Raw genomic sequence first — 12411 nt, 5'->3', positions numbered from 1 at the left:
CGCCCCGGGCGGCCCCGGGCTGCGCGGCCGCATCCCTGCTCTCGCGGAAACGCGGCGCAGCATCTCCACGTCCCCGGAAAGGCCCGGCCCCGGGAGAGACGMGGCACGGAGGGAGAGCGACGGGGCCCGTTCCCGGGCGGACGCGGGGGGCCCGTCCCGCCGCAGGGCCTCGCGCCCCGGGCTCTCCTGAAGGTGCGCGATCCCGGCGCGGACGAGCCGCCAACTTCACGCAGCTCTCCCGGAGCCCGTCGCACGGCCGCGGGGCAGGCACGCCGGGCAGCCAGCTCCGAAGACACCTCTACCTCTGCTCGCTTTGAACTTACGCTATTTTTGAACCAYTTCCAGTTTGGGGGCAAATGTTACTAAATTCCAGTTTGAAAGATGCCTCGATCAAGGCTTTTTTTCAAGTGGAAAACAAGATTTTTAATTTTTATAGGGCAAATTATAAACTTATAGATTATAAAAATGTATTTCCCAATTTTATTTAAAGTAACGYGAGTCTTGTAGGGTATTTTATTTACAAAGACTGTGAAGAACTGCCTTATCCTTTGCATTCGCAACAGCACTTGCGTGTCAGGTTCTGCCCCGACGCAGGGACCGGTATCTACAGGCGTCCAGGCCCGCGCCGAAAGGCCAAGAATACCTTCCATCCGCACGCCAAGATCGGCGGTCTGGCCAAAGGCTTTTCAGTTGGAGAACCTTCTGTCTGGCTGGTGGCACCGAAATTCAGACAGGAGGATGACAAATGTCATGGAGAAACTTTAATCATTTTTCAAACGGAATTAAGGATTAATCCTAAATTTAGAAATCTAAATTCAGAGAAAGCATTTTGCAATTTTGCAAAAGCTGTTACTTTGCTTTTAAACTCCATCCACTTGGTCATTACTGCAGAAAAAACCCTTTAAAACAGACCTGCTTTACTTTATGTAATATATTGCCTTGAGATTATCAGGAATCCAGGTTACAAARAAAGGTAAATTAACTTGCTGAAAAAGATAAATCCAAGTAAACCCAAAACTCCAAAGAAATTGAAGCTGAAGAACAACTGGTGATGAAGAAATGCACAGAACTATCCGTAGCTGTAAATCAGAGCTTTAAAACCAGTAAAGCTTCTACTGCTGTAGCCAGAGCAGCGCTGGCGCCTCTCTCCGCACGGCCCCGCTGCTCTCCGCGCTGCGGCAGCGCTCGCGGGTCCGCAGCACTGCGGGAAGCTTCGCGAGCGCCCYGGCAAAGCGAAAGCGACTGCTACCATGTGCGCTGAACAGCCGAAATAAATACAAGCTGTACATCACTGCCATGGGGTGGTGGACCTCAGCTCACACGACGACCGGTCTAAAAATGTGAATGTTTTTACAGGCTAATCATTTATAAGAAAAGGACTAKAACAGCGAGAGTTCCTTATTGCAAAGTAAAATTTAGATTAGTCTCACAAAGGCTTCACAGTAACTTATTTTAAAGTAGAGACGGCAGCTTTGTTACTTGTAATAATATRTCTGGAAAAAAGTACATTTCTAAAAAAATCATCATAGGTCCTTTCACTAATTTTTCAAATATTACAAGCAATACCTAAGCATCTGTTGCTGATATTTTTCCTCTGACGTTTAAACAAATCCTGAGAACAGTAAGCTTTTATAAATCTCTAGTTTATTACCAAAAAAAAAAAAAAAGGATAAAAAAAAAAAAAAAAAAAAAAAAAAAAAAAAAAAAAAAAAAAAAAAAAAAAAAAAAAAAAAAAAAAAAAAAAAAAGGCTCAGTCAAAATCTTGACAAATAAAACTGTAGGTGTAATTAAGGAAAACATTGCTTGAGTTGTCTACTTTAAAGGCTTCCTGAAATCCCTTAGCATTTGGTTACTTAGGTGAGTCAATGCAGAGGTTAATTAGTGTTTATACTGTGGCCTCCCTGAAAAAACTCTCTTGCAGTTTTCAATCTGTGAATCTATTTTTAGCTTCACTGCATGAAAATGGAAATTTCTTCTTTTCTAATTTCTTCAGCTCACAAGCCGCTGAGCCGCTCAGGAATGCATAGCAAGTTCCAGGTCATCTCTGCGTGCATCTATTCTCAATTCTAGGGAATCCTATTAGCGGACTATTCACAGGCTAGAAGCAAACAAGCTTTTTGGATAAATATTGTTTGGATACAGGCAACTGCTTTTGTTAAATAGCCCAGAATTTRTTTGGTGGATTATCTCCCTGCGAGGCAAACTGTGTTTGCAGCGCTGCCAAAGGAAGGCCCCCGCAAGCGGGAGGCGGCGAGTTCAGGCTTAGCTTCCTGCCGCCAGAGGAGCGCGGCCCTGCCGCGGACGCTCGCGTCCACGCAGGCGGCCGACGCCGCGTCCGGAGCTGCCAGACTGCACTCGTCTCTCCGCGCAGCCCCGGCGCGGGGCAGCGGGGCCCCCGCTGCTGCACTGCTATATGTAACAGCATAYTTTGCAAAGAAGCACTTTAGGTTTAAGATTTGCTACTGATCAGTGTAATTGAAAGCTCTCTTGGGCTTCTTTTATGAGGAAACGTCCTACCACACCTTGTCTAGACTACAGAAGATTTCATTACGTGTCGTCGTCTTTGCAAGATACATGGTAATCATCACCCTAATCCCTTGACAGAGGAATTTTTCCATCCGTTGTTTCCTATCACCCTTCCATGAACCTTCTCCTGCTCATTCTGCAGAACCTCCAGGACCAGGTCTGCAGCATGTATTCCAGCCCGGGCTGTAAAATACATTTATACCACTACATTATAATGATTTCAGTTTTCATCCCATTTGTTACGCAGGTTATTTTTTGGCTTTCCAATTTTTCTAAAAGTTGTTTTACTTTGACGTTTTCTACTTTTTCTATGATAAAAAGAAACGTGACTTGAGAAAGAGCTCTGAACTTTGGTTTTCCCAGGCCTGATCTGCCCAGGAGCAGTCACTACCTTCCTTGGTGGGCTGAAAATAAGTCCCATACATGACCTTGAAAGTTTAACCACCATAATTACTGATACCTAAAATGAAAATTTAGATAGGTTTCTTGACATGTAAATTAAAACCTCTCTGAATTGCTTGGTTTCACTAGGAATATGTATCTAAAACATTGCTATCTATGGTTACAACTACACAGTGTAAGAAATTAAAAACAAATCTAACAACACCCGTCACAACATGGGGGGTAACTTCCCTAGCGGTCAGTACCACAGATCGGCGGGAATACTGCCGGTTCCGTTCCCTGGGCCCAGAGAAGCCTCTTCCGAGGGCCGCGGAGGAGCGCGCGTGGCAGCCCCGCGCGGCCGCGCAGCCCCGGGCCCCGGCCCCGCGCAGCCCGCGACGCCTCTGCGCGGCTGCGGCAGGCTCCGGAGAGGCTCAGTCTGCCCCTTCCGCACTGGTGACTACCCAGCGGCTGTGYGCAGCCTGCCCAGCGCGGTGGAGGCACAACACACAGCCGCACAGGCGTGAGCTCGGCTCGCTCCGGGGTCAGCGCGACGGCGAAACCTGTCCTGGGTTACAGCCAGCAGCTGAAACTGCGAACGCGGGAAACCTCCCTGCAGAGCAGACTCCTTTCTAGAAAGGACGCATCGGGGAGCCCAGCAGACGTACTGAGCTGAACCTCGGGAGGAACCTGCGCGTGCAGGAGTTTCTCGGTTTCTCGGAGGCTGGTGGAGACGCCAGGCCCCGCGGCCGGGCACCGGCGCCCCGCGCAGCCCGCGCAGCCCCGCGCAGCCCCGCGCACGCCTGGCTGCGCGGGGCACGGCAGGCGGCCGCCGGCAGCGACAACGGGCCCCCTGGCCCTGCCCTGGGCCAGCCGCCTTGGATGCCCTCCAAGCGCTCCTTAATCCCCAGGTTTTGGCAGATCGTCAGGGCTTGGCCGATCAGAGAAGGAAAGCTTGCGGACCTCGGTGCTGGTGCAGGAGCAAGGCGGCCGGGAAGTCACCAGGATAAGCGGGCGCCTGTCCCAGAACGACTCCGTTCAGGAGACGGGGCACTGCAAGGCCATYACAGCACGCTGCAGGTATTTCAGCGGTTTTCAACCGATACACCTCCGGTGCTCCAGTAGACGTATCCAATGACACACCAATCATAGGTAGTAAGTGCGACTGAGGAACAGGCATATTACCACAAGTTACGTGCAATTTATAGTGAGTTAATTTACATTTTTGGGAGAATATAATTTTTACATTATGGACAAGAATTTCAATTTATTAAAAAGATTAATATAGTAGTTGGAGTGGATATCTTGAGTGGACAGGAGCCAGGACACAATGTAATCAACACATATAAATTGAGGGCATGGTCTGGTGCGTACTGGCGTGTAGGAATGTTTGAGACAAGATTATAAGCGTGTTGCACCATGTGTAAGTTCACAGTTGGATGCTTATTCAATAAAGTAGTTCTGTTTAGCTGTTGCAATTAAATTAGCCCAGAAAATACTACCACGTCGCCCATACCTTGCTATGCACTCCTTCCTCTTCCCGCTGTAACTCCTGACCTTGTCTGCAGYTCTGCCCAACTATTTACATTTTAGAATAATTATTGCTAGTCTGGTATTTCTGTATAACCTTCATCTCCTCAGTCTGAAAGTAACACATACAGATCATTAAATCAGCCATTAAAAGTAAGTCATTCCTACGGCAGCTGTCAGCAACAGACACTCTCCTCTACATTGCTGAGGCATTGCTAGCATTCATAAAGAATACCAGGGAATACAGAGGCGATGCACCTTGAAAATAAAGCATCGAAAGCCCTAATACCGCTACCCAAAGATAACCAGAAATCGACCACCGCTTCTCTCGGAGACGTGCATCACGTCCTTCGGAGGAGCGGCCCGCGTGAACCCGACTTCTGCGGCTCTCCCGCCCCGCCGGGACGCCGCCGGGAAGGCAGCGCGGCCGCGCAGGGCCCTGCTGAACGCCCGCTCCCGGCCCGTGCGGCGCCCGCCTGGGGCGGACCAGCGCCCCCGCCCGCGAGGGGGGCCGCCCGCTACGGCGAGCCTGCGCCAGGGCCCGGACAGGGCACGCGGTCACGCTGCCGGAGGGAGGCGGCGCGTTTGGGGCTGCTGTGGAAAACTCGCTGCACAAACCCACTCTGGCACCGAGGGTTAATGCTGACCCTCTCCTCCCACTGCGACCTGGCGAATCCGCTGCAGSAAAATGCTTTTTGTCGCCATTCAAAAAACTGTGTTAATTTAAAAGCAAACCTGCATATTTAAACAGGACTCTTGCTCTCTGCACTGCCTCCTCGCCTCTGCAGATGGCACCTCTTATCCTGGGCACATACCACAATACCTCTTGTTTTCCGGAGAAAATGGGTTCAACGAATCCGAAAATACGTGCTTTCCTTACAGGAAAGGACTACATTCTTTTTCAGCACGGAAATTCTGGGAAAACCCAGCACAGACAGCACTAACCGTCTGATGAACCAGACCCATAGATGGCAGGATGGGACTGTCCAACCATCAGGCCGGTGCTCCGGGAGGAGCACACAGGTCATACGCTTTTCCRCAGAATAAGCCAGAGTACGTTCGAAAAACACCACATTTGGATTATACAAAGGACTTAGCCATGAATAATTAGCAAATTGCCATTCATTTTTAATTTATCGGGACCACTGCTTCTCGGTATTTTTCCTGCAAGTCTCATTCCTTCCCTTTATAGCTGCTGAATTTATTAATAGCTAGATCTTACACCCGATCATCCTTGATTAGGGATACGGCAAATTTTGGGCTCCCGCTCCCCCTCCGCCCGCCGGCATCGCCGGCTCGGGCTCCCTGCTGGCACCGGGCCCCCGCCTCGGCCCCTGGCCGCAGCCCCGCAGAGGCCGCTCGCCCCTTGCGGCCCGGGCGGCCCCTCCCCACGGTGGCGTTCACGGCGCACGGAAACCCCGCGCCCTCCGGGTGCTAGAGCAGCGAGCCCTCCTGCGAGCACCCTTCAGTTCTGCATCCGCGTCGAAGACGGACGCCGAGACGGAGGCCAGGGCCTGCCCCCCCCCCCAGGAAAGCCTCCCAGCTCTGCACAGCTAAGGGGCCGCTTCTGCGTCTACAGGAACGTGCAAGGAAAGAAAATACAGATTTTCTAACTCTGCCACACAGAATTTTCTTTAAAAATGCAGATAGAAGCAGCCAATTAGCAATTAGTTAGAGACATTAGGCAATCTGCCAATACCTAACAGCAGAGGTGTGTAGACCTCTGCACAGAACGGGAAGCTTTCGTGCCGCCGCGAGGCTTTGGGAGAGATTTCTGATAAAAATCACTTTGTCGGCTTCTGCTGGCGGAGGCTTTGCGGGAGAACCCAGACGGACAGCCAGCAGGGGCTCCAGCAGCTCAGCGATTTCTGGCAGCTTTTCTACGGACACTGTTCTCACCACTCCGCATCTCATTCTGCATTGTACTAATGCAATTRATACTCTAAAATATACATTTAAATAAGACATCAATGTCTAATTTTTAATGTCAAGGAACACGATGATCAAATTATTTTTACAACCCTATATTTGACTATCGTATGTAGCAATTAACCATTAATTACTATTACTCTTCCCCCACACATACCTGAAAGAGAGCATATGTTAAACTCTCCATGATTGCCAACTAAATAAAATTCTCTCTGAAGTATTAAATAAGTATTCCATACTTAATATATTGCTACCCTGGGAGGTTTCTGCAAGGAGAAACTCTCTTTCCGGATCCTCTTAATGCAAGCTGTGAGCAAGGAAAAATGTCCATCCTCAAATCAAATGATCTTATTTACCACAAAAACAAACACAGATCATCAGCTTTCGGGAACARTTGCTTGTTTTCGTCAGATTCGAAGATCTGTGGTGCAAAGCGCGGCGTTTCATCGGGGTCCTGCAGCGAAACCCGCCGCGAGGCCAGGCGCCGGCAGCCGCGGCCCGCGCAGCCCCTCGCGAGGCGCGCGGCACCTCCGCCCGCCCTCGCTCACGCGGCGTGCGCAGCCCCTGCGCCGGCGGCGCTCCGCGGGCCCCGCCGCGCTCCTGTGCGAGTTCCTGCCTAAACACCCCTCCGGCTCACCCCGCATCGCTTCCCCGAGCGGCAGCCGCGCCGGATACCGCCTCCTTCTGGCGCACCAGCCCCTTGGTTTCACTCCTTGCTTCTTCTGTTTAAGACACTGGTAACATTGTTTCTCACTTTGCTAATGATTTCCCAAACATTAAATAGAATACAAGCAAAGACTTCCCCCCGTTTGCTCCTTACTACACCCCTTCTGTAGTAACTGAAAATAACTGCAATCATAGCTATTACATAGGAAGGAGATTAAGAATGAACTTTCATGGTTAAGAGCCAGCACACCTAGGACTGAAACCCCTAAAAATCTGTGTTTCCACTCAGCAAGGAATGTCTGTAAGCCCAGGACAGTACGTGGCACGTGCTCCAAGTTCTCTCTTTCAGTCTTACAGCCAGTAAGATATAAAAAGACCAACACTGAAGCACAACCGTGAACGTCCCTCGATGCCTCTAACAGATGGCAAGACGATCCGCAAAGGTAAAACACCATGAATTCATGATTAAAAGTATCTTTCAAGCAGGATGTTTGAGACCTGTTTTAGTTCAGCTTTATGTTAAAATATCTCAGCGCTTTGTTTTGTCTGTTACAAGCTTACTGTCTTTTCGAAGAGATTTAACTTTGAACTCTGGTGCGGTTTGGGTGACCTACAGGGGCTGCTCTGCTCACGGGGGCGAGCGCCGCGAACCCAGCGGGCGAGCGGGGMCCGCGCGCGGCGCTGGCGCAGGTCACCCGCCGCTGCCCGAAAGGCAGCCAGGCTTTCACGCTGGGTGCAGGAACGCCCCGGAGACCCAGCACAGCTACTCGGAGAGGACGGATTTTGTCATGCTAATTCCGTCTTTACTCCACGACCCTGGGGGGTGTTTTCATAGCTCCATAAACTGTTAACRCCCCCGCACGCCTCATCGCTTCCAAGACAGAAACGCTTCCACAGCCCAGAACCAACAACCGCGTGGGTGCTATTCCCCACCCCTGAGAAACAGGACGGCATTTTCTCGGCATTTTGTTCTAAGAAAAACAAAAAACCAGGCATACTGATTTCGTTCCCTTTCGCTTCCCGGGAAGCGGAAGCAAGCATCCGTGCCCGTTTGCCGCAAGTCCGCGCTACTTACGGTTGAGAGGCAGGCTGGCATTGGTTGTCCCTAGCTTGTTGGCAGCGACACACGTATAGTTGCCAAAGTGCTCCTCTGTCACATTGGTAACAGTGAGAAGTGATCTCGTGCTATAATTTTTAATAGTAATTCCTTGTTGACCATTGATCAGTCTAGAAGGCAAAAAGAAAGCTGCTGTAACTCAGAGAGCGCGGGCAGCGAGGCAGGTAGCTCGAGCGCGGGGGGGAGAGCAGCGGCCCGGCCCGGCCCGGCCCGGCCCGGGGTCAGCGGCACACCGCCCTGCCCGGCGTGGGGCAGCGGCCGCGTACGGCTCGAGCAGCCACCGCCAGCCCTTCGAGGCGCTCGGCAAGACTGCRAAGCGGGGGGCCGTGAGTACCGTCCTCAGAGCACCCCTGCCTCTCCCAGCGCTACGTGACTGCTTGCACACCCGTGCACCTCTAACCGACGGCGCACGGCGATTAAGCAGCCACAAACCCCAACCACTTAGAACTGTGCCTATAATTCATTTTATAGGCTTCCATAGCAACAAATTGTAGCCTGGGAAGATGTGCCAGAGCAAAACTAAATTCTGAGGTRGCAACCAAATAACAAAGCACATGCAAAACCAAAATCAGCGTTCTTTCTACTGGATTTTATTTCCCTAACTGTGAGCTTTCTACCCCACAGTAAAATTTCATAGGAACTCTGCAGCTTTTTGACGCTATTTCCAAAATCCTGCTGGGAATGCTGCCATCATGCTGGCGCAATGGATGCTGGCTCCGTGTTAAGTTGTGCCAGGGTGGGTAAGCTGCATCTAATCAACAGCGAGATGAGAAAAGTAACCGTGTTATTAAAATGTGCGCTACACTTATTACTCACAGTTCTTATATTTCACATAAACAGGGCAGTTTTGATTTAAATATACAACTTCCATTTGGYATAAGACAACATGGAGTCATATATCCTGCAGGTGAATTCAGTGTTAGCACTCTGTCTAAAAGCACTGCAAGTCTGTCATCACTAATCATCGTTAATCGGCCCCTCCGGCCCCTCCGCGCGGCCCAGGGCCGCTCCCGCCGCCCCGTGGGACGCTCGCCTACGCGGGCCCGCTCTGCTCCCGCCGGCAGCCGCTGCAGGCAGGCTGTCCGGTCACCTGCCACTGCTTYTCCGGCTAGACCGTCCGCGTTTAAACCTCTAAGGTTTAGCTCACTTTTTTGCTTGGAAAAAGATGGTGTCTCAGGATTTCCACCATGCCACAGACCGCGTGCCCAGGCAGAGGCTGCAGGKGCACGAATCAAGGAGACAGGGCTGCTTAATCTGATCCTCTCCCCTCCCCGGGCGGCTGGAGGGCAGTGCCCCCCGTGATGCCCGTGTGCCCCTTGCCCTCCAGCCCTCCTCTGCACGGCTCCTTTCAGCGTCTGGAGCTGCTGGTGCATCTCGCTGTGAATCCCAAAAGCATAAAACCGAAAGATGGGATCATTTTCCCTTTGGTGTCCCCGTTAAGCAATGTCTACGCTGAAGAAAGCGGAGTCAGACAAATGTGCATATCTATAAGCCACATAATTAGTGGACCAGGGAATCAGTATTAGTTAGCTTAAACTCAGTTATTTTTGAAAAGTTCTATTTGCAATTATAAGACCTAGATGCTGTTACTTTCAAATTAAATCTTGACTTCTGTCATCTCTGCTCCCAGGACCCTTCCTCCCCTGCGTGGCACAGCACCGTCAGGAACAGCTCATTGTAATTCTGCCCACTTCTGCAGAAACTCGGGAGTCAGCAGAGAGCCGCCATCCTCTTTCCTGCAAGGAGTCTTTGCCAGTTTGGGACAAACATTTCTCTGATTTTAAGATGCTTCTATAAACCTTTCCCCAAAACTTCCAGCCCCTTTTTAATGTAATTGTGTATTTTGGGTTTCTAACCAGGACATAAAGCATTTAAATACAAAGACTCTCATGGACGCCGTTCTGCAGCTCACTCCGTTTTTCTCTTCCCAGGGCTGCGCGCGCCGTTACTCCGGAGCCAGAGCTACGGCAGGACGCGCTCGTCCGCGCCCCGCATCCGGCGTCTCAGCGAGCGCGGAGTCATCCGTGAGCCGCACTAGCCGTGCAAGGGCCTCTGCGTCGAGGCGCTGCTCTGGGCAGAGAAAGGGCTAAGGGACCAAACGGCGGGCTGCCCTCGAGCCCCCGCCTCGCCTTCGCGGCACCCCCGGGAGCGCTCAGCCTCCCAGCCGCTGGCCTCAGGAGAGGAGCGCGTCCCACGGCTACAGCCTGGGGCTTCAGCCRCCTCACTCGGACTTTGCTGGGGGAATACTGCGAAGCACATCCCTTCTAGCAGGCACTTAAGGAAAGTTAATGAACGGCAACTCTTGTGAACTTGATGACTAGGTAGAATTAGCTCTGCTTTTTGTCTTGCTGACCAGTAGTTTAACYGGGTGCAGTTTGTGACTGCTTTTATTTTCAGTTTTAATGACGATTTTACGATGAGATGACTCTAGGAGTTTGGAAATGGTACTTTTTGTTCTTACTTAGATCAATGTAAATCAATGCAGGCTGCAGATACAAAAGGTTTCATTATTTCAGGTGCTGAACATATACTTAGGATTTCACATCTAACTCTCACTATTCATTTATTCAAAAATTCATCCAGATCCACAAAATAATTGGGTCCCAATCCAAGACTAACCCATGAAATTTGGATTCTCTCTGTTCTGCTAGTGTAGCAGGATGTGAACTCCCACTTCATACATTTAGTGTTGTATTTTGTTTGCAAATCATCTGCAGGATAAGGTGCCTGCTACTCTGAACTACCTTTGGAAGCTGGTATGTCTCAGTTTTGCTCAGAAACAACGAATGGGCTCTCCAAGCCTCATTCTGTGCTGGTTTTCCAGCATCCAGAGGTAAAGAGGAAACCCTGGAAGAAAGAATAGTACCTCTGTGTCTTCCTCTTTCCTGCGACTGCAGAAGTGCTGGAGGCTCAGAGTTCCTATTACCTCTGAAGCCGCACATGTTTGCACGTCTGTAAACAATCGCTTAGCAAAGAAGGACGTACCATTATATGGAACATAATTGCTTAGTGACAAATACTTGAGCATAAGCCACTAAAAGACAGCGTGTTTCCTGGTGATAAAAGTATGCCTAGCCTCAGGTGACACGGCGCCAGCACAGGGAGGGCAGAAGGTTGTCGGCCYGAAACGCTCCGCTCTCGCGGCCCGAATGCGCTCCTCGGGAGAGCAGCCGGTCCGCGTCTGAGCCGTGACGGGGCTGGCCTCACCGGAAACAGCTAGCTGAATCCCGAGTCCTGTGGTCTGTATGAAAATCTGCTCTACTGTACTTTTCATAGCAAATATGTTCCTGCTACAGCCCCCTCCCCCAACACATCTACAGTATAGCATGGATCTTTGGAACAAGGATGAAGACAAATTTCTTCAACAGAAGAAAAATCTTTACTGCCCTATAAAGATCAATTATACTGTTTTAGAGACTGCTCTGGACTATGGCGAAAGCATGATAGTTACAAGCGTTCTCAGAAATCACGATGGAAAACGAGCGGCTAGCGCTGCTAACGGGGAGCAGCTGGCCACGGAGAAATGAGCTGACAGATGGGTTTCTCTGAAAAATGGTCATTAATATTCTATGTCAACCCCCAGGCTTAATGGATGTTAGAGCTGAGAAATCAAGCRCTCGGAAGCCAGGAAATTCCAGAAGCTAAAAGGTGCGTATGCACATTTGCTTAAAAGGGACATTAGCAGCTTCGTTTTGCTCCAGTATTTAAACTTAACAGAAACAAGCTCTTAGATAAGCTAAGAGCTGTAAAACAAAATTTCCTATTAAAAAAAATCTACCTAGTTAATGAGCTGCTCTTAAAAATGACGATAATCTCACAGAGCAGCCCGACCCGGCACTTCAGCCTGCGAGGGCGGCTGTGTCGGGAAGACGGAAACGCGCGGCCGCTTTCAGGGTTCGTGCTGCCAGCCCCCTCCTCGGATGCTCTGAGCTGCAGCAGCCCCGAAGCCAACGGACCGAGTCAAAACCCCGGCCCACGCGCACCCGCGCCGACGTACCACGGCCCCGCGGGCCGCCCAAGGCCAAACTGGCGTTAAGGTTTGGCTGAGCCTCTCGTTAACGAATCAACCTTCCCGCACCCCAGAGCCTGGGTAGCACAGCTGGGAAGATGCTCTAGAAATAAAYCCTTTCTCTTCGTAGAACCTTTCTGGTTTTTACGCTGTAATGGCTGTAATTACTACAGCATAGTTAAACCTCTGACTTATTAACACAGCTATGATCGTTACGGCTCAGCGAGGGGCAGTCCTTTAACACCTTGCTTAC

The 12411-nt window shown here is 50.6% G+C and overlaps 1 protein-coding gene across 1 annotated transcript in view; it reads right to left on the bottom strand.

Moving 5' to 3' along the window:
- Positions 1 to 12411, bottom strand: part of NEGR1 (neuronal growth regulator 1) — a 134333-nt gene that overhangs the window by 37961 nt on the left and 83961 nt on the right. Inside the window, exon 5 of the mRNA XM_085306349.1 lies at positions 8108 to 8259. Coding sequence (XP_085162475.1) covers positions 8108 to 8259 — 152 coding nt within the window. The remainder of the gene's footprint in view (positions 1 to 8107; positions 8260 to 12411) is intronic.

The sequence above is a fragment of the Rhea americana genome, unplaced genomic scaffold, assembly GCF_003343005.1.
Source record: "Rhea americana isolate MKP2758 unplaced genomic scaffold, rheAme1 scaffold_239, whole genome shotgun sequence".
In the NCBI taxonomy this organism is placed as follows: Eukaryota; Metazoa; Chordata; class Aves; order Rheiformes; family Rheidae; genus Rhea; species Rhea americana.
Note: the sequence above shows the minus strand (reverse complement) of the source record. Positions and strands in the feature narration are given on the sequence as shown.